This window comes from Trichomycterus rosablanca, chromosome 19 (assembly GCF_030014385.1).
Source record: "Trichomycterus rosablanca isolate fTriRos1 chromosome 19, fTriRos1.hap1, whole genome shotgun sequence".
Classification (NCBI taxonomy): domain Eukaryota; kingdom Metazoa; phylum Chordata; class Actinopteri; order Siluriformes; family Trichomycteridae; genus Trichomycterus; species Trichomycterus rosablanca.
In genome coordinates this window covers 16,486,421-16,508,600 of record NC_086006.1, presented here as the reverse complement: position 1 = coordinate 16,508,600, position 22,180 = coordinate 16,486,421, and the positions used below count along the sequence as shown (strand labels likewise).

Genomic DNA, 22,180 nt, shown 5'->3' with positions numbered 1-22,180 from the left:
GTAAAATTTGGGCTATTTTAGGTACAGGCTGTATATGTAGGTCATCGTTAAGTAAAAAAAAAAAAAACTATGTAAAGAAGAAATAAAAAAAATTATAATTAATATTTAAATAAAATCATAAATGTAACTAATACAGAGAATAAAACTGTTTAAAAAATAACCATTAAAATTATCTACTGTTATGCACATTAGTAGTACATCTGTGCAATCTAACAGTAGTTATTTTCCTAGAAATGTAACTATAAAAAATGTGTAGCTGCTCATATATGTTTTTAAACAGTAAAACAGCTACTGTACAGTTAATTTTATACATAACAGCACATACACTCCAATTATTTATGAGTTACTAAACTTAAGATAGCTCTACATTTCTAACGAGTATAATTGTGTATATTTATGGTATTAAAAGCAATAAATATATTTATATACATTATATTTCCTGCATTTCTAAACCTTTTCTTTGTCGTCTGCTGGCCTTCACATGTTGCCTTTGGCTTCTGTAAACCTCCCAAAGAATTCCCATTGAAGTTCTTATGTCTGTGGTACAGTGGTAAAACACACTAGCACACCAAAGCTTTGCTACCAGCAGGCTGGGTGACTATATGGACAATGATTGGCTCGTCAATTGGGTTAGATTCCCAAAGATTCCTCATAACTAAGACATTTATAACCTCTGCTGCATCAAAGACGGGGGATAATAGGGATCGGTGCCTGACTCTCTGTACGCGATACCGAGCATCATCTGAACTCGTCTCGTGTAGGTGAAGAGAACCAGTCGGCTACTGTGCATGTGTCGGAGGGGCCTTGTGTTAGTCACGGCTCTTCTCGGTCACGAGTGGAGGTCAGAATCAGTTGAGAGGAAGCGTAATGCAATCGTGTAATTGGATATGACTAGATTAGGAGGAAAACTGGGCAAAATAAAGAAATAAATAATAAAATATAATGCCGGACAAGTCACAATGTGCAATGGATAACCGTACTGTATTTTATCTAGCTTTCATTTTATTCTTGACACTATGGCTAGACTGAAAAAGAAGTTGAAAAAAAATAGCTTTATTTAACTATAGGAAGGGGCAGCACAGTGGGGTCACCTCACAGCAAGAAGGTCCTGGGTTCGATTCCCAGGTGGAACGGTCTGAGTTTGTATGTTCTCCCCATGTCTGTGTGGGTTTCCTCCAGGAGCTCCAGTTTCCTCCCACAGTCCAAAGACATGCAAGTGAGGTGAACTGGAGATACTAAATTGTCCATGACTGTGTTTGACTTTTCAACTGATGAATCTTGTGTAACCAGTAACTACCTGTCCTGTCATTAATGTAACCAAAGTGTGTAAAACATGACGTTAAAATCCTAATAAAAAAGTCACACAATGTGTGACTTTGTGTCTATATGTATCTGTCCATGGAAAAGGAGTAGCTGAGGTGTCTTCCACATGACACTTTCGGACAATGAGGTCCTTATGTTGTTTTTCTTTTTCAGACACATGATGTTCAAAGACAGAATGCACATCACACACATTGTACACACATAGTAACAGATCAAGTCAGACTAAACCATGAGTAAACAATGTAACTGTATGACATTAGGACAGGACTACTGAAAGAGCTAAATAGGAGATACTCACTGTAGCCCATTCCTTGGACAAAGTACTTGAAAGCCTCAGCAAGTTTACCGGGCTGGGGAAAGGGAACAAAAATGCAGGTTTTTATATACAGATACAAAGATGACTGGTTGACAAGATGCTGTAGGATTATTATTAAGGTAGAATGGGAAAATGGGGCAGCAATTGTAGTTTTTCTTTGTAATTCCAGCTTACTTGGACAACTTGAGGCAGCCCACCACAATCTGCCATCTAAAAACAAAAGAAGGCAGAATTCAGAATAAAAATTTGAACAAAAGCAAAATCACTCTTAATAAATGTAGAATTTTGTCAGTAGTGTGTGTCGTCATGTCTTGCCTTGAGAAAAGTGCTCTTTGTGGGGTTCAGCCTGGAGTTGCATTCAACCTAAGAGGAGGATCAGGTTTCATTCAGTCAGTTCAGTAAACAAGATCTCAGTGCTACACATAGGGCCTTGTCTGAAACCTACTGATCTCTCTACATAGACAGCATTTTATGTCATCCTACACTTGCTCCCAAGAACAAAGCTGTCTAAATTCTTAGATGCCTTACAATGCTGCCTACTAAGATGCCTTATTCTGAGCCATATTCTGACCCAGTAATGCCAAGTTCACACAACATGACTTTCAGAGTTGTCAGGTAGCTGTACAGTTCACACTACACAACTGGATCTCTTGTAATTGGGAGTCTTTCAAGTCGGTGTGGCTTTCCCGCTACACGACTGACTGGCGATAGGGGGTTTAACACTACACGATCTATCACCAGGATGAGTCGGTCTGGTCTCCCAAACTTCGTTTTGTCACAAAAACAATTGCGAGAAGTGACGAGGGGTTTAATGAAACCGTGTCCAAAAATGCATGTCAACAATAATCGAGCGATCAAAGTTGTTTGTGCGCAGATGTGCAGCGTAAAAGAAAAGAGGAAAAATAAATGAATCTGAATGGATTTGGCAACACAACCAGCAGGGATTGTCTGTTCTGTAGCGAGTTGGAGGGTAATAAATATTTTTTTTTGCAAATACTGTAAAACTTCAGTGTATGCCCCTGTCCCACCTTTTTACAACTCCTCCCCTGCGTTTCCTCTCACCCCATATCTTGCGTTCTCATTGGCTGTTCGACACCGCACTCATTGGCAGTCGGCCGACTCGTATCCAGATATCTAGCAAGCTAGATATTTATCTTCACCCGCTCGGATCGAGTTGTTGAACAGTTCACACATGGCGATCGAGAGCCGAGTGTCGATCACCGAGCGAACGCGGAGTTGCTTCCGAGCCGGCAAATCTAGCGCAAGCGAAAATCAGGGCAAAAATCGTGTAGTGTGAACTAGGCATTACGAGGTTTTCTTCATCTCAGGTGAACAATTTATTATTTATAAAGTGATTTTTATTGTGTTTAAACAGTGTTTTTAGTTGTGGCAGTAGTAGATGATTTTTTTTTAACTGCTAAAAGTTTAAGTAGATCAGTGTGTTTTAATTTCTGAATGGCTGTTGCAGATGAGTTGTAGATCAGTGGCACATGTTAATGATGTCATCAAAAGTGAGTGGCAATAAACGGCACTCTGTTGGAACATATTTTTTGTGTTATTTGTTTTACACACAAACAATGACCTTATTTACATTAAGTGTTATTTACATTAAGTGTTATTTACATTAAGCAACAGTATCGGATCGGATTACATGTTTTTTTCCTTCCGATATCCGATCCAGTGATTTTGGCCAATATCAGACCAAAAACCACTTTGGTTCCAACAGGTTTCAGCAGATTTGTGTTCTTTGACTGTTGTTTACTAAAACTTGAGAAATGAAATGTTTACTATGGAAGCACTTCTGTAAGTCGCTCTGGATAAGAGCGTCTGCTAAATGCAGAAAATGTAAATGTAAATCAGACCGATACCGATACAGAGTATCTGATCGGTGCCAGGCCTAGTTTAAACTTTACTGTTTAGCAGAACTGTTAAGTACCGTTGTGTATTCTGTGGGTTATTTAAAGAATAGCTATAAGTTTGATTCTATCACTCACCACTGCATCAACAGCTGGAGAAGTATCACCCACTACCAGCAGTGCGGGACACCTGAAATAAATCGCAGCACATAAAAGACGAAGTCAGAAATGACATTGCAAATCCAACATTGATTTGTGTTCTGACTATCTATCATACCTCTACCGTAATACATAAAACATAATGGGGTAAGAATTTAGTCCTGTTACGGTTCGTGCTCCGCCCCTTGCACACCCTGCTCTGACCAAGTGGAGCCACTAGCATGCACCCCCTCCAACTTGTGTGCAGGTGCTGGCCACTACTTTTCACCTGCTAGTGTATGGCGAGTCACGCTATGCCTTCAGTGAATCATCCACCACTTGTGCAGACACCTCAACCAGCCAGCAGAGATTGCACATGCAACAGCAATTATAGCCCCGTCAAATGACATTCCTCAAGCGTTGCCATTTGTGCCTCCTAGATGCCTGGCCAGGTCGATAGCATCACTGAGATTTAAACTACAATAGTGAGTTAGCACATTAATCTTAATCTTTCGCACCACCCGAGCACCCTTGTTTTTGTTCTAATATACAAAATGTCATAAAAAATGATATATCAATGTGATTTAAGAGTTGTTCTGTCTTGATTAGGTATTTGATTCTATTTCTATTCAAACTGGTGTGTGGGAATACACCTCACACTCTCGAGGGGGAGGTGCAGTTCAGCCCCGTTACAACTAGATCATTTACAAAAAGGAGGAATCAGGGAGCCAAAGACTTCATCTAAGGTTTAAAACAATAAATAGTAAACGTATCTATTGATGCACAATGAAAAAACGCTTCAACTGTTCAGTGTTTACAACCAGTAATACAATCTGAAATCCACACTTACTTCAGGGTGGGGACTGAATCCTCATTAAGCCCTATAATGGGCCTCTCGATGGCCAGGTCTCGGCGGCTGTGAAGACAGAATAAACACATCAGTACTGATGAAGTCATGTCAGTCTTAACATTAACACTAAGAACAGTCCCCGTGCTTTACTGCGGTACCTGTTGTAGGAGTTGCAGAACAGCGCCAAATTGTCCTGGTTCATGTCCTGAGCGATGTGCAGACGATATGTCTGAATGATCTCCTGGTTATCAGTCAGCTCATCCTAGAGCAGAATAAACAGATCGTTCATTATAACAGCTCTCACATCACTTCATATGAAATGTATCAGTCTGGAAAGGGTTATAAAGCCATTTGTTGAATTTTAAGAGGAGTGTCAGCCACATATTATAAATCATCTAACAACCCTTAGCTAAGTGGTCAGTGTTCGAAACACCTCAACAGTACAGGCAAAGTGAAATTCAGGCAAGCAAGAGCAGCAAAAAATCCAATTTCATCCAAATCTTCACATACAGTCTACTTGCACAGTGTTTTGAAGACTCCACTCACTTAGTCCGGCCTTCTCCCACCTAGCAGACTCGGTGGCCAATTTTGTCTGCCGCAGGCACTGCCAATTATGGCCGCTAGATGGCGCACATCCGGTGTTCAGAATCTCAGAGCTGGTGTGCTAGCCCCATCGTTTGCAGGAGCATTTGGAAATCTTCAACCCCTCTTATCTTAAACTGTATTCTGGTGATGTGTATAGAATTTGTTGATGTACAATCTGTATCAGGACCTTGACTTACTATTATAAGAAAAACACTGTTGTATATCTTTATTTATATCACTTGATGTGGTAGATATTTTACACTACGCCCAGTATTTTTATTTTACTTGCCCACTGTAAAAGATCATCAGACTGTAGTTGCCCCTTTTACTGGACATGTATGTACCAGGACTTACTGTGCTAAAGTGATGTGCCATCACAATGTCCACCAGGTTACTGGTCCATCCGGACAACTGCAATCAAGAAGAAAACATACAAAATAAGTCAATCCTCTCTCTAATCAGGAGCAGATAAATGTCATGTACAAACAAATAGGGGGGAGGGGAGTTATACAAAGAAGGTGCTCCAGCAGTAATATGCAGTTAAAAGTGAGCACACAGTAAACCTCTGCACACAGGAATCTCACAGAGATACATACAAGCAATTTTGATACCATAAACTGACCTAATTTTAAGCTAAAAAAAAAAAAAAAAAAAAAATCTAATACTCACCTAAATACTTGGAAACAACCTTTTGCCTCTAGTAAACAATGTCAGTAAGTGCTAGCAAGCTTCTGACACCTCTCTTGTGGAACCTTCTCACACTCTTCTTATGCAAAAGCTTCTACCTCGTTGACGTTTGATGGCTTTCGTGCTGCAACTGCTTGCTTTAAATCCCACCATTTAAACCACAAACGGCATAGCATTCCTCCTCAAAATATCTTTGTATTTTCGTAATGTCAGCCACATGGTCAAGATTGTCAGTTCCTACAGCAGAAAAACCTTCCATCATCATCACTGATCCACTTCTGAACTTGACCGTGAGGATAGTATCCTTCTGGTCATAAGTCTTACCTTCCTTGAACAAGACATATGGCCAAACAGTTCCAGCTTTGACTTTTTTTGACCAGTTGTGTCCCTGTGCAGGCCTATTCAAATTCTTTTTGGAATATTCCATTTAACCGTTTCTATGCTTCTTGATCAAAAGTGGTGGAGTCCAGCCGTAGAGTCCTTGGTTGTTAAGTGATCATCTCATGGTTGCCACTGACACATTTGTCCCAGCTTTTATCAGGTTATCCTGTGCGTCTTGCAGTAACATGAAGCTTTTTCTTTGTTGTCATGATGGGACAGCTAAGACCTTTGGATAAAACTTTGCACTATCTCCCATGGCCAGGCGTGTTTGCTGCGGCACCATAAGGTTGGAAATCTTATTCTAAGATCTTTATTTTAAGAATCTTTATTTTAAGATTCATAATATTATGTTGGGGTTGAATAATTTTGACATGGCAGTAATATCAAAACATCCTGCCACACTTGCTGCATCATTCAACTAATAAAAGACTTCATTTAAAGCAAAATCTAGCTCTGGAAAAAGGAGTTATAAATCCTTATACTGTTGGAGGGTTGAATATTTCTAAAGAGCACTTGTTTCTACCTATAAAAAACAAGTTAACCTCAGGACATTCTGTAGATTCATTACCAATGTGAATACAATGCATCACTCATTGGACAGTTCTAAAACATACTTTCAAACACTGTACATGTTCTTTACCTTTGAAGCCGCCCAGTCCATCCAGCCTTTTGCACAGGGGTCCACATTGATTAGGACCAGTCCTTCCACCAAATCAGGCTGGTTCAGCTACAAGAAAGAGATGGGGGAAGAGATGCATTTGTTATCAAGGATGTTCGTTGTTAATTGACTTAATGAAAAACATAATGAGATGAGGTTAGCACATTAGACTTAAACATTAAAATAAACAGTTTTTTTATTACTTGAAAATGTACTTAAAACATAAAAAATTGGAATTCATAAAAAATACTGTAAACAAAACTGAACCAAAGTGAACGGAGTGTTTAGAAACTAATTTAACTTTAATTGCACATTTGGGGCTACATTTTGGGGCAAACTGCATTAAACACTATATTGCCAAAAGTATTCGCTCGTCTGCCTTCACAGGCATAAGAACTTACATGACATTCTTAATCCATAGGGTTTAATATGATGTCAGCCCACCCTTTGCAGCTATAACAGCTTCAACTCTTCTGGGAAGGCTTTCCACAAGGTTTAGGAGTGTCTTTATGGGAATTTTGGACCATTTTTTCAAAAGCGCATTTGTGAGGTTAGACACTGATGTTGGACGAGAAGGTCTGGCTCGCAGTCTCCGCTCTAATTCATCCCAAAGGTGTTCTATCGGGTTGAGGTCAGGACTCTGTGCAGGCCAGTCAAGTTCCTCCACACCAAACTCGCTCATCCATGTCTTTATGGACCTTGCTTTGTGCACTGGTGCGCAGTCATGTTGGAACAGGAAGGGGCCATCCCCACACTGTTCCCACAAAGTTGGGAGCATTAAATTGTCCAAAATCTCTTAGTATGCTGAAGCATTAACCCAGCTAGCAAGATAGATCTGGGCCGATTCCGGCTCCGGTTCGGCAGTGTCGGCTGTCTGTCGGCTCGGCACCCCGCATCTGGCCCGATTATGGCTGCATGTCGGCACTGTCGGCTGACTGAGACTCGGCGGAATTGCGGCACCCCGCATCTGGCCCGATTATGGCTGCATGTCGGCACTGTCGGCTGACTGAGACTCGGCGGAATTGCGGCACCCCGCATCTGGCCCGATTATGGCTGCATGTCGGCACTGTCGGCTGACTGAGACTCGGCGGAATTGCGGCACCCCGCATCTGGCCCGATTATGGCTGCATGTCGGCACTATCGGCTGACTGAGACTCAAAGCAACTTTTTTTTAAACCAATATAATAGTTGTATATGTATGTATACCATTATTTTACAGTCGCTTGATAAGCTTGTTTGACTTGAACCAGATGTCCGTAAGCAATGATAACTGACAAGTGATTTTTAACTATTACCTTAATGTTAATACGTACATGGTGGTGAGAGATCAGTTCACTACTTCAACATGAAAGGTTCCCTGTACGCATGCGTGAGGAGCCTCGCGCACTTAGTTCAGTTTAAATAAGAAAACCGTTATTTTTTACACTGACACTGAGGATTTCAAGGTAACGTTAACTGCTGCTCTTTAGGACTAAAAACTTACTAAAACATTATATTAAAAATACTGATATATTGTAGTAACAGAACAATATATATAATCAAATAATTTCGTATTTTTGATAATTAATTTATTATAGCTATGTTTTAACGTTAGCCAAAAATGCTAGCTTGGCAGGTACGGTAAACTAACTATCTAGCCAGCTATACATAAATATGGCAGCAAAGGCTATCAATATTAATTTAAAACATACACCTAAAGGAAACTTACACTGATATTATAAATACGATATAAACCATCTAACAATATAGCCAAGTTATATTACACACATAATATTTTAAAACGATTACATTAGTTACCTATACCTACAGCTGTATGCTTTTCGTGATGCCACTCCTGCTGCCTGAGTGAATCAATAAACCATTTCTAACCAGGTAAACATATTTAAACTACAGTTACTTTTTTTCTTATTCAAATTTTTCAGTTCCACTTAATGATGGAAAAGAAATGTTGAATAAGATCCACATTGATCTGTGAAAAATAGTTTTTGTTTTCATTCCAGAATTACAGACCAGTGTCAGGAGGCAGGAGATCAGCAGTCAATTATGGCAGGACAAAACATTTTTATAATAAATAAAAATACTTGAATAAAATATTGAAAAATGTGTTTTGGTGTACATTTGTTTTTTTCTGTTACTGTTTTAATTGTACTCTATTATTATTATTACATATAATTATAATAAAGTATATATATATTACAGAGTATTTTCATAGCAATAAGAAGCAAGAACAGTTGTAGTAGTCCCAGTGACCATTAAATGTTACATATGGCTGGGGAAAGCCTATTAAAAATCTACTGCAGGCCAGAACTGGGCCATTATTGGCCCGATAATGATTGTTCTGGCTAGCAGGTGGTTAAGTGCTGGCATATTGCTGGCAGTCATGGCTGGGATCCGGGCAGCCGTATACGGGCCACAATCTAACCGTCATTCATTTTGACACCGGGCCAGATCCGGCTGCCGGATGTGGGCCGACACAAAAAGTTCCGGCATGCCGGATATGGCCCAGAACTGGGCCATACATTTTTTGCTAGCTGGGAAGAGTTCCTTTCACTGGAACTAAGAGGCCGAGCCCAACTCCTGAAAAACAACCCCACACCATAATCCCCCCTCCACCAAACTTTACACTTGGCACAATGCAGTCAGACAAGTACCGTTCTCCTGGCAACTGCCAAACCCAGACGGAGAAGCGTGATTCATCACTCAAGAGAACACGTCTCCACTGCTCTAGAGTCCAGTGGCGGCGTGCTTTACACCACTGCATCTGACGCTTTGCATTGCGCTTGGTGATGTAAGGCTTGGATGCAGCTGCTCGGCCATGGAAACCCATTCCATGAAGCTCTCTACACACTGTTCTTGCGCTAATGTGAAGGGCACATGAAGTTTGAAGGTCTGTAGCGATTGAAAGTTGAAGACCTCTGCGCATTATGCACCTCAGCATCCGCTGACCCCCTTTGTCATTTTATGTGGCCTACCACTTTGTGGCAGAGTTGCTGTTGTTCCCAATCGCTTCCACATCATTATAATACCACTGACAGTTGACTGTGGAATATTTAGTAGCGAGGAAATTTCACGACTGGACTTGTTGCACAGGTGGCATCCTATCACTGTACCACAATGGAATTCACTGAGCTCCTGAGAGTGACCCATTCTTTCACTAATGTTTGTAGAAGCAGTCTGCATGCCTAGGTGCTTGGTTTTATACACCTGTGGCTATGGAAGTGATTGGAATATCTGAATTCAATGATTTGGATGGGTGAGTGAATACTTTTGGCAATATAGTGTACCATGAGATAAAGTGTTCTAAGGAAGTGGTGCACTGTGAGAAACTCTATAATGTGAGATGGCTTAGATTTACAGCCAGCACATGTTAACCTGAACAGCCCACTCATGACTTCAGCATGTATTCAGCTCCTAACACCTTCACCTAGTTCTTGTTAGTGCTTTGACACCGCGGCTCATGGGGTTCGCTTTTAACTTGAATTCTCGCTGTGACCAGCAGACATGTGACGTACATCAAAGCAAGATCGGTTGCTTAGAATGTCAGCGGTTCAGTTTTGTAGCCCGTAAAGGATGTGTACCGCTGTGCATGGAAAAAGAGAGTCAGGAAGCCAAAGACAGAGCTGACAGGTTAACATGCATTTATCTGATGAATGTGTAAATCTGTAGAGACCCCTTTAATTATAATTAAACCCCCATTAACATAACATCACTGTCAAATAGTTCTTCATTTCAGGAAAGGAAAAATAAAGATGCATTTGATTCTATTCGCAGAGTTATCAAAACATCACACTCTGCTTTTAAGGTATGAATGTCAAGCATGTTCAAGCCTAATAATGAGAGCTATTCAAGTCTGGAGTCAGCATTAAAATCCTGGTAAAAGCAGCTCATTGTGAGCCGTGTCGACAGCCCACAAGCTGATCTGCATTCTTTAATTAATCTGAGCTAAAACCCTTTCAACTTTCATATACACCGATCAGCCATAACATTAAAACCACCTCCTTGTTTCTACACTTACTGTCCATTTTATCAGCTCCACTTACCATATAGAAGCACTTTGTAGTTCTACAATTACTGCCTGTAGTCCATCTGTTTTTCTACATACCTTTTTAACCTGCTTTCACCCTGTTCTTCAGTGGGCATGGCCCCAACAGGACCACAACATAGCATATATTATTTAGGTGGTGGATCATTCTCAGCAGGTGTGTTAGTGTGTGTTGTGCTGGTATGAGTGGATCAGACACAGCAGCGCTGCTGGAGTTTTTTTAAATACCGTGTCCACTCACTGTCCACTCTATTAGACACTCCTACCTAGTTGGTCCACCTTGTAGATGTAAAGTCAGAGACGATCGCTCATCTATTGCTGCTGTTTGAGTTGGTCATCTTCTAGACCTTCATCAGTGGTCACAGGACGCTGCCCATGGGGTGCTGTTGGCTGGATATTTTTGGTTGGTGGACTATTCTCAGTCCAGCAGTGACAGTGAGGTGTTTAAAAACTCCAGAAGCGCTGCTGTGCTGTTGTGTGTCACTGCAGTGCTGAGAATGATCCACCACCCAAATAATACCTGCTCTGTAGTGGTCCTGGGAATCCTGACCATTGAAGAACAGCATGAAAGGGGGCTAACAAAGCACGCAGAGAAACTGATGGACTACAGTCAGTAACTGTAGAGCTACAAAGTGCTTCTATATGGTAAGTGAAGCCGATAAAATGGACAGTGTGTGTAGAATATGTAAACATTAAAAATGTGATCTCAGCAATGCTGGCAGAAAGTAAGTTGCTTTGACATGACCAGTGTGATCCAGCACATACAGAAGAAAAACATTTAATTTTAACAAAAATGTACAGGAATATAGCATGTTATATACACGCTATATATAGGACACCACAAACAGAATCAAACAAACAGCTACACAGCAATTATCAAATAAATGCATATGTTTACTATAATAATCAAATTTCGACCATAATCAAATTTCAAAGGTTAAATCACTTACTGCCAGTCTGGAAAGGATGTAAGCTCCTGCACCAACACCAATCCCAATCACTGTATTGATCCTGCAGAAAAAAGCCAGTTACACATTTACTCAATCCAGCATTCAAGTAAACACCTCAAGACCTAAAGGCACAGCCACACAGAACTGTAGCTTAATGAATAAATAAAGGTCATGATGACGGTGGAAAGGCACGGTGACTCACCGTAGGTGGGTCATGACAGATGGCAGCATCTCGGCCAGCTGATCCATTGTTGGGTACTGATACCTAAAAGAGAAAAAAGGAAACAAAGGCATGCTGTGAGAAAATAATAAAAAGGAAACAAAATTAGTGGGTCCATATAATATAGTCAATTGCTAGGGGCGCATTTACACTAGAAGCGGCAAAACCGTTTTCGCGCCGGCTGTTCCATTGTTTTCAACGGTGTGCGCAGTGCTGTTTTTAATGATAAGCGTTTTAGACTCTCTTGGAAAAGCTGATTCTTACAATTTCTCAGCACTCTGAGCTATAACACAAGTTTAAAAGTGAAACAGTGAGGGAAATACATCTACACATAGCTGTATGTGGATGCTTTCAGAGTGAGTTTGATGGTTATTCCACATGAACGCATATTCGTCTCATATTCACACTCTGATGACGTTTTAGCGCTTCTCATGTAAACAGTGCATGAAATCAAGCATACAGACATGTCATCTAAACGCACTAGTAGTAAAATGAGTCCTGGATCAGCTTAATTCATTCATTTCTATGTTTTATTACTTTTTTATTCTGGTCAGGGATGTGGTATGTCCAACTTCTCCAAAGACAGGATGTCAATCCATCACAGGTCCTCGGCATCACAGTTCCGTCCTGTTTAACCATGTTTGGAAGCTATGCTGCATTCACACTGCTAGTGACATGCAAATGGACTTACCCGGTGGGGAAAGGCGGTGCATTCTCCTGCTGGCCAGGAGCATCCACATGGACCACAGCGAAGTGCTGTGTTATCTCCTGCATGTCCTCAAAGTTAAAAAGTGTGTTGAAGCATGACTTATCTGCGAAATGCAAAAAAAAAAAGTACAATATAGTTAATTCATAACTTGACTGGCATAGTTTATCATCATGTTCTACATGATAGTTACAGCTGTCAAACTATACATGAAGCTTTTGGGCCAAGGACATTTTTTACTCACTTAAGCGGTTGACAGTTTTATTACAGATTAATCAAAACCACTACAATTTTAGACACAAGTCAAATGTGGGTCAATTAGTCTGGTGTGTGATCTGAAAGGTCATTGGTTGTTATCTATGTAAGTTAATAACAAATGGCTTGTTATTTATTTAAACCAGGTATTTTACTAATTAAATTATAATCATTTATCAGATTCCTTTAAAGCATAATTTACCCGTTGATTATAAATGTAATAATGTGTAAATACAACTAGAAAAAGTTTGACTTAAGTTACTTTGACAAAAAGGCAGTGATGTCAATAAAGTGTGATGACATTCATTAGGCAGAATATTAGGTAAACCCATCAGTATTTAAAAATACATAGATTTAAAAAAGGGTAGGAACTTACGGTTAAGGCCGATATCATGGTAGGTAAGGATGACGGGCCTGTTGCCTTTAGGGGTTCCTCTCAATGTGACATGGAGAACGCCATGAGGAGTCTCAATGTCATGCTCCTGAAACCAATCAGAGAAGAGTACATTGGTCAGCAAATGAAACAAATGAGGCACTTACTGTTTGATTACCTAGGGTCTGTCTTAAAACCTAGTGAGCTCTATATATAGGCTGTCTAAATACTTAGATACATTAAATGCTCCCTACTGAGGTTCTTTTTTATATGCATTTTCCCCCCTTTTTCTCCCAATTTCGCATAGCCAATCCACTGCTGGGGACCCTAATGTATATTAGGCTGACACACACTTCCTCTGTGTGCACAGTCCACCAGTCCCTTCGTATTTTCCCATACTTTAGTGGATTTGCATGTGATTCGCGTGTGTACAGGCGGTCTGGGCAAGCAAGGTCCTTAAACAGAGTTAATAACCCCAACCCTTAGTTTGTCTTTTCCCACCCAGCAGACTGGAGGCCAATTGTGCCTGCTAAAGAGCGCCCAGCCAACCAGTAGCAGAGTCGAGATTCAAACCCGGGAGCTCAGAATCTCGGTGCTGGTGTGCTAGCGGATTAACCCGCTGTGCCACCTGGGTGGCTGGGGTGCCTTAATTCTAAATCAAAATGTGACAGAATACCAAGGGAGTATCCTACACTTCTTTAGCAGTGAAGGCAATCCCAGCATTCAGTGCGGCACAATTTGTCTTACAAAAAATGACAAATATGGTGGAAGCAGAGCAACAAACTTTTTTCTTTTTAAATATGGATAAATTCTTGTTGATTTTTAATTTGTATAAAGGTGTACAAGTGTAATTTATTTGCAAATTCAGGTTTGTCAGTGACAACCATTTTTGGTACCCATGGGGGGGATGTTAGCTGACATGCCATCTGAAGCAAACCATGTTAGCTTAGTAAGCAAAAACTGTGGTGACATAACTGTCATAATCGCTGTCTAAGCAGTGCCTCTAAATAACCTGCCTTATGATTTTGATGTCTTATTAGATTCTCTCTACTTAGTCAGCTGCCTAGGTAGGCAGTAAGCAGCTCACTATGTTTTTAGACAGACTCACAGTTTCATGTTTGTTTAGGGCCACTGACAAGGCTAGCCTGATAAATTAAGCAGACCCACGAAAGTCTTGGCCTTGGACATGTAACACACGCGAAGTTACCACAACAGGAAACTGCAACACCAAAAAACACTCAAGCACAAAAACAGATACAGCCTCTGGCTAGATAAACCTCAAATGACGTTATACTACTTCACTACTTTAACTAGGTTTTGCAATAGTGGAACATTTGCCTGCAGTCTTGAACTCCAGATCTTACTATTTAGAACTAATGGCCACAGATTCACTAATAACATGCAGAAAAAAATACAACCCCAAACAGAAAAAACTGGGACAGCATGGAAAATGCAAATAATAATAATAAAAAAAAACATTTACTTTGACTTTTATTTGATTGCAGACTGGATGAACCTAAAATATTTCATGTTTTGTCTGGTCAACTTCATTTCATTTATTAATAAACATTCATTCCTGCATTTCAGGTCTGCAACACATTCCAAAAAAAAGTTGGGACAGTAAAGCATTTACGACTTTGTAATGTTGCTATTCCTTTTCACCACACTTAAAAGATGTTTTAGCACCGAGGAGACCAAGTGATTTAGTGTTTCAGGTTTTATTTTGTCTCATTCTTCCTGCAAACACGTCTTAAGATGTGCAACAGTACGGGGTCGTCGTTGTCGCATTTTTCCTTTCAAAATTCTCCACACATTCTCTATTGGGGACAGGTCAGGACTGCAGGACTTGTTGCTGATAACAGTCTGGATGGTCCTTTTCGTCTTTGGTCCAAAGAAAGACCTAGAATGCTGATTCATCTGACCACAATACACATTTCCACTGTGTGATGGTCCATCCTAGATGCCTCCGAGCCCAGAGAAGTCGACGCAGCTTCCGGACATGGTTAACATAAGGCTTCTTTTATTGCACAGTAAAGTTTTAAGTGGCATTTGTGCATGTAACTCTGTATTGTAGCGCTCGACAAAGGTTTGTCAAAGTAATTCCTCACCCATGTTTATATCAGCTATTGTTGAGTAGCGGTTCTTAATGCAGTGAGGGATAAAAGATCATGGGCGTTCTGCTTAAGCACTGAAATTCCTACTGATTCCTTGAATTGTTTAATGATATTATGCACTGTAGAGGGATAAATATGCAAATTCCTTCCAATCTTTCTCTGAGGTTCATTGTTTTTACATATTTTAATCATTTTCTCATGCATTTGTTGACAAACTGGAGATCCTCTGATCATCTTTGCTCATCAAGGACTCAGCCTTTCTTGGACGCTGCTTTTGTACCAAACCATGACTAGAATCACCTGTTTGGAATCACATCATTATAGTTTTTTCACCTCATTACTAGCCCTAAATTGCAGGAATGGAGGTATATTAACAAATGAAATGAAGTTGAGCAGACAAAACATGAAATATCAAACTGTCTGCAAGCAAATAAAAGTCAAAGTCAATGTAAGGAACACTGCATTTTTATTTTATTTGCATTTTCCATACTGTCCCAACTTTTTCTGATTTGGGGTTGTAATATATAATGCATTTCTTCGTGATTGCAAAATATACAAGGTCCAGCCTGGAACTTGTGAATGTTCGCATGCAGCACTGTGATGTGTGGGTGTTTGGTTTCCGTCCACAGTTGATGTTTGTTATTGCATGGTACCACAAAACCGCCAACGTACACGTCAATAAAAATACCTGAATAACGACAGTGATATTTGGTCCAGTGCTTTGGCTACAACAGGCACGCACACATACACACAAAACACAGACTCCACAGTAACCACAATCCCAATCTCAGTAGATATAAAAATGGAGATAAATCCAATATAAAACACATATATTCACAAATGTGGTTTCTGAGTGACGTCTGTCTGGCTCTGCGATGCTTGCGTCAAGCATTTTCCAAACAAAAAACACCATAAACATAAACTGATTCAAATTCACAGCTAAACTAGGGATCAGAAGGTTGCTGGTTCGGGCTTAACCACATTTGAGTTGAGATGTTGGGCCCCTGAGCAAGCACTGTTACAAACATACCCTGTTAGCACCTGCTGTAGGTGTACAGTTTGTATACTAACAAGGACCGCTCAGGTGGCGCAGCGGAAAAAACTCATGCTGGAACACCAGAGCTGGGGTATCGAGTCTCAGCTCTGCCTGCCGGCTGGGCTGAGCAGCCACATCAACAACGATTGGCCTGTTGTTCAGATGGGGGTGGGATTAAGCCGGATAGGGTCTCTCTCATAACTAATGCGATTATGACCTCTGCTGGCTGATTGATAGCACCTGCACAGAGATGGGGAAAAGAGTGCTGTCAGGGTGTGTCTCTCCATACACAGTGCTGATTCGCACTGCACTCGTCAAAGTGTAGGTGATAAGATGCATATGGCATTCTGCCCACGTGTTGGAGGGGGCGTGAGTTAGCTTCGTTCTCCTCAATCAGAGCGGGGATCAGCATTGGTGGAGAGGAAGCATGACGCAATCTGGTAATTGGACGCACTAAAAGGGAGAAAAAGGCATTGCTGTACCTGCTATACGCATACATTTCATATTGGGATTCATAAAAGAATAAACCTATGCACTCATTGATTGCACAGCAGTCTATTACACTAGCCCACCACCGCTGAGATCCAGGCTTGAATCTTAGCAGTGCTATCAACCAGCCAGAAATAGATTGCCTTTATTTGTCATATATACTGTACATACATGTACAGTACAATGGAATTCTTTTTCCACATATTCCAGCTTGTTGAGCGCAGGGTCAGCCATTGTACGTCGCCCCAGGAGCCGAGAGGGTAAGGGCCTGGTTGGGATGCCCAACAGTGGCTGTGTGGCAGTGCCGGGATTCAAACAACCACAGCCTTTTAATCGATAGCCCACATACACAAGATTGGTTATGCATGAGGTGGTATGGCCACGCCAAGTTTTGGATCAGCTCTTATTGCCATGCTTCACTAGTACGTCTGACAAAAGAGTGAGAATCTGCACAAGCAGGCTCAGCCAGGTAGTTGTGGAACACCTGCACATTCTGAACTTAAAAGCCAGGTTGAAGTGCAGCTATAAAAATAGATAGAAGACAGTTGGAGAGAAAAAGTGAACCTCTTTATTGAATGTAACCAGACTGCTTTTTTAGGTTCCATCACTAGATGCAACAGGTGTTTCAACAATGATGAAACATCGAGTTGAAATCAAACATCGAGGTGTTATGGTTTTATCATTATACATTCAATAAAAAAAATTACGCCCACCTAAATAAATCCCAATAATTTAATAAAAGGCAGTCTATTAATAGATACAGTGAGGACACACTTCCATAGATGTCAATTCTGTGAGCCAGCAGTACTGTTCTATATGTATCCGGATAGGAAAAGGTTAATTGCACAGACAGTCAAACATAAGCAACACTGTATGCAGCTGAAATATGATTGTCTAATAGAGTGGACAGTGAGTGGACACGGTATTTAAAAACTCCAGCAGCACTGCTGTGTCTGATCCACTCATACCAGCCCAACACACATCATACTAACACCCCACCACCATGTCAGTGTCACTGCAGTGCTGAGAATGATCCACCATCTAAATAATACCTGCTCTGTGGTGGTCCTGACCATTGAAAAACAAGATAAAAGCAGGTTAAAAAAGTATGTAGAGAAATAGATGGATTACAGTCAGTAATTGTAGAACTACAAAGTGCTTCTATAGTGTAAGTGGAGCTGATAAAATGGACAGTGAGTGTAGAAACAAGGAGGTGAGCTATATTAGGATCTAAATTCTAATCCAGTGATAGTATTGTGTGTGTGTTTTTTTAAGGACAGTAGTAATTCACATATTACTTGATTACAAACACCAGCACATTCACTCGAAATAATAAATGTAAGACTTTCACACAACATTAGTATACTGAACTTAAGTGTGAAGATTAAATTCTATGTCCAGTTTTCCATTCATTTTAGTCTGGCATCATGTTCCCTAAGCACCACTTACCACGCCCAGCTTTGCTCAATCTGAAGGCCACCCTACAGCTTAATCTTTCTTTCACACACACACACACACACACACACATACACACACACACACACACACACACACACACACACACACACACACACACACAGCCCCCCACAGCCACACACACAAATCAGAAGTGTTTCCGTTGGGATATCACAGGATGCCTGGCACACACAAAAGCTCTATCAAAAAGCAGACACGCCTTAAGACCAGTGTCACAGCAATACCAGTCAGTTCTCACTTTAACACTAATCAGATGGATTTGAATTAAATAAATGAATATACAAACAGATCCGATTATCAATTTACTTAATCACATATTCAAATTTTAACATCTCAATCTACGTAAATCAAATTTTTTAGGTTGCACGTTCCCTCTGACACAGTTGCAGAAGCTGACTCTTGTTCATATGGAGATCTGTATCGCGCACAGAGTGATGCACCGATCTCCGTTATCCCTCATATCTGTGCCATCAATCAGCCCAGAGAAGATGTAATTGTAGCAGTCATGACAAGTCCTCTCCAGCATTCCTGCCCTCGGATGAACCAAAAATATAGTATAGGCGTCCGGGCTGCCATATATCCACTGTAAATGTTAGATATAAAGTAAAGGTGCTCAGCTGGCACAGAGGTCTAATATGCTAGCCTCGCACTGCTGAGATCTAGATTTGAATCTACACAGACATTACTGGCTATGTCTGAGGAAGGAGGGAAGGTCGAAGCTCTGCAATGGATTGGCGCCCTGTACATGGTCCTCCTTTTTCTCCCTTTTTAGATTGAGGAGAACGAAGCTAACCCACGCCCCCCCGACACGTGGGCAGCATGCCGTATGCATCTTATCACCTACACTTTGACGAGTGCAGTGCAGCTCAGCGTTGTGTACGGAGAGACACACCCTGAGAGCATTCTCTGTGCAGGTGCCATCAATCAGCCAGCAGAGGTCGTAACTGCACCAGTCATGAGAGAGAGACCCCATCCGGCTTAGTCCCGCACATATCTGAACAACAGGCAAATCGTTGTTCACGTGGCCGCTCAGCCTTAGCCGGCGGGCAGAGTTGAGATTCGATGCGATGTATTCAAGATCCCAGCTTGTTTTTTAATATCAAACGCAGTGATGGACAATTTTGTACCTCCAATTCAACTCACTTGCATGTCTTTGGACTGTGGTAGGAAATCAGAGCTCCTGGAGGAAACCCACACAGACACGAGGAGAACGTGCAAACTCCACACAGAAAGGACCCGGACCGCACCACCTGGGAAACAAACCCAGGACCTTCTTGCTGTGAGGCGACAGTGCTACCCACCGAGCCACCGTGCCGCCCTGGATAAAGCGGCTGATGAGAATGAAATAAAATAAATATGACGTAAACAAGCTTATTTTAAATATATATACTGTATGTTACACTGTACTGGCCAACTGTTGAATCAGGTTACAACGTTAACACCCTGAGAAATTCTCCATTCTAAAGAAAAGCCTATTGCTCCCATTGGTCTATGCATAGTTTTTAAATGTACATATATATTACATTTTTAAAAAGCCATATGGTACATCAACAATGATGTGAAAAACATTACGACAGGTCCCGTTAGGTGGATTACAAGTGGTAATGCAAACCCTTGTCATTCTTATTCTGTTTGTAACAGCTTACAATAACACTTATATTATACAATGACAGTATAAGTTGCGGTCATGTGATCACAGACACAACAGGCCTGAGTCACACACACATACCTTACACCTAAAACCCAAACATAGCTTCTTTCACACACAAAACACACTATTTATGAGTCAATCTAGGCTGTTGGCTTGAGTGGGTGCGTGAGAGGAGTATTAACAGGCAGTTAAGAGGCCAACAGCATTCACAAACACACACAAACACACACACACACACACACACACACACACACACACACACACGAACACTTTCACTTACCACGCCGATCAGTGCACATGCTATCTGGTTGAGATCGATAACGTTTGTCATTATTTTTCTCCAAGAATAAACAGAACAAGAAGTGAGCGAGAAGCAAAAGCTTTGCCCTTGTACTCTAGTACACACTCGAGAGGCGGTGGCAGCGCAGAAGGGGTCGGGGGGAGCTCGAGGATAGAAGGCGCAAAACCGAACATAAAAGGCAACCGTGACGGCTTGTTGCTCCGGACTCCCGGCAGGAATGACGGAGTGATAGGAAGCGAACGGTGTTGTAGCCGGTCTGAGCGAGGCAGGCGGAGGAGAGAAGGACGGATCTGATGGAAAAGCAGGGCGGCGTAAATATGAGGAGAGAGAGAGAGCGAGGAGGGTGAGAACGAGGAGGGGACGTGGACGCCACTCGGGCAGCTCTAATTGGATTTAAAGGGTTAGGTGAAAACAAGAGGGGAGTGAGGAAGTGTAGAACAAGTGTATGTGTGTGCAGGTTGTAGGTCAGTCTGACTATTGTAGATATTAAACGTTTAAAGTTAGGAGAAATACGTTGATGTGTGTGGAACGCTGGAAAAAACAGCAGCTACTAATAGTTGCCATAGAGACAACGAGCGCTTTATTAGGTACACCCATCTGATATGAACATTCATGGACCAACATGCTACCATTCTGTAGCCCATCTGTTGCTCTGTTGCTCTGTACACTTTGTCATCACCTTGTACCCCAATTATCAACTAAAGAGACCGACATAGTACCCCCACAGGCCAGATGTTATTTGGGTGGTGGATCATTCTCAGCACTGCAACGGCATTAACGTGGTAATAACATGGTAGTGTAATTGTAGTGGGTGCAGCACTGTTGTGCCCGAGCAATGCTAGGAGGAGAACTGTGCTGCAAAAATATAACGCCAACAGCAACATGTGATCAAGTACTGATAAAAGACTGGAGCAAGATTAACACACTAGTGTCTAAGTGTACACCTACAAGCAGTGTTAACATGGTGTGTTCCTAATAAAGAGGCCAGTAAGTTTAAACAGTATTTGAAATCCCAACAACACTGCTGCACCTGATACACTCATAATAAAACACACACTACCATCATGTCATTATCTAGTCATCATCATTGCAGTGCTGAGAATGGTTTGCCACCCAAACGTGACAGACAAATTTGTATGAGCTCAACGAGCGCTTTATTAGGTACACCCATCTGATATGAACATCCATGGATTATTTTATAAACTGGATTAACCATGATGAATGTTGTGGGTTTACACTCACTGTAACCCATCTATTGCTCTGTACACTTCTGTCACCCCCCTGTACCTCATTTACCAACAATAAGGACTCCACCAGATGTTATTTGGGTGGTGGATCATTCTCAGCACTGCAACGACATTAAAATGGTAATAACATGGTAGTGTAATTGTAGCGGGTGCAGCACTCTTGTGCTGGAGCAATACTAGGAGGAGAACTGTGCTGCAAAAATATAAAGCCAATAGCAACCGTAATCAGAAAAATCACTGATAAGACTAGAGCAAGATTAACACACTCTAGTCTCTAACCGTACACCTACAACCAGTGTTAACAGGGTACGTGTTCCTAAAAAAAGGGGGGGGCGGTAAGTTTAAACAGTATTCAAAATCCCCACAACTTTAGGCCGCTCAGGTGGCGCAGCGGTAAAGTACGCTAGCTCACCAGAGTTGGGGTTTCGAATACATCGTATCGAACCTCAGCTCTGCCCTTCCGACTGGGCTGGGTGGCTGTACGAACAACGGTTGACTGTCGTTCAGGGTTAGAGGGTTAGAAAGT

At 41.3% G+C, this 22,180-nt stretch overlaps 1 protein-coding gene and 1 long non-coding RNA gene across 3 annotated transcripts in view; one reads left to right on the top strand and one right to left on the bottom strand.

Moving 5' to 3' along the window:
• The window catches only part of ndrg3b (ndrg family member 3b), a 91,435-nt gene that overhangs the window by 16,889 nt on the left and 52,366 nt on the right, over nucleotides 1-22,180 (bottom strand). Inside the window, exons 1-13 of one of the 2 annotated variants that reach the window (XM_063014998.1) lie at nucleotides 20,387-20,671; nucleotides 13,344-13,449; nucleotides 12,698-12,818; nucleotides 11,989-12,051; nucleotides 11,787-11,847; nucleotides 6,777-6,863; nucleotides 5,423-5,479; nucleotides 4,642-4,745; nucleotides 4,484-4,549; nucleotides 3,634-3,685; nucleotides 1,955-2,002; nucleotides 1,814-1,849; nucleotides 1,622-1,673 (exon numbers count right to left, since the gene is read on the bottom strand). In XM_063014998.1, coding sequence (XP_062871068.1) covers nucleotides 1,622-1,673; nucleotides 1,814-1,849; nucleotides 1,955-2,002; nucleotides 3,634-3,685; nucleotides 4,484-4,549; nucleotides 4,642-4,745; nucleotides 5,423-5,479; nucleotides 6,777-6,863; nucleotides 11,787-11,847; nucleotides 11,989-12,051; nucleotides 12,698-12,818; nucleotides 13,344-13,449; nucleotides 20,387-20,437 — 904 coding nt within the window. In that variant the 5' untranslated portion in view covers nucleotides 20,438-20,671. Of the gene's footprint in view, nucleotides 1-1,621; nucleotides 1,674-1,813; nucleotides 1,850-1,954; nucleotides 2,003-3,633; nucleotides 3,686-4,483; nucleotides 4,550-4,641; nucleotides 4,746-5,422; nucleotides 5,480-6,776; nucleotides 6,864-11,786; nucleotides 11,848-11,988; nucleotides 12,052-12,697; nucleotides 12,819-13,343; nucleotides 13,450-20,386; nucleotides 20,672-22,180 lie in introns of those variants that run through there. The other variant, XM_063014997.1, reaches the window with a different exon arrangement.
• Nucleotides 8,251-8,899, top strand: LOC134333742 (uncharacterized). Its single transcript, XR_010015409.1, has 2 exons — nucleotides 8,251-8,666; nucleotides 8,795-8,899. It is a non-coding gene; the product is annotated as an uncharacterized LOC134333742 (long non-coding RNA).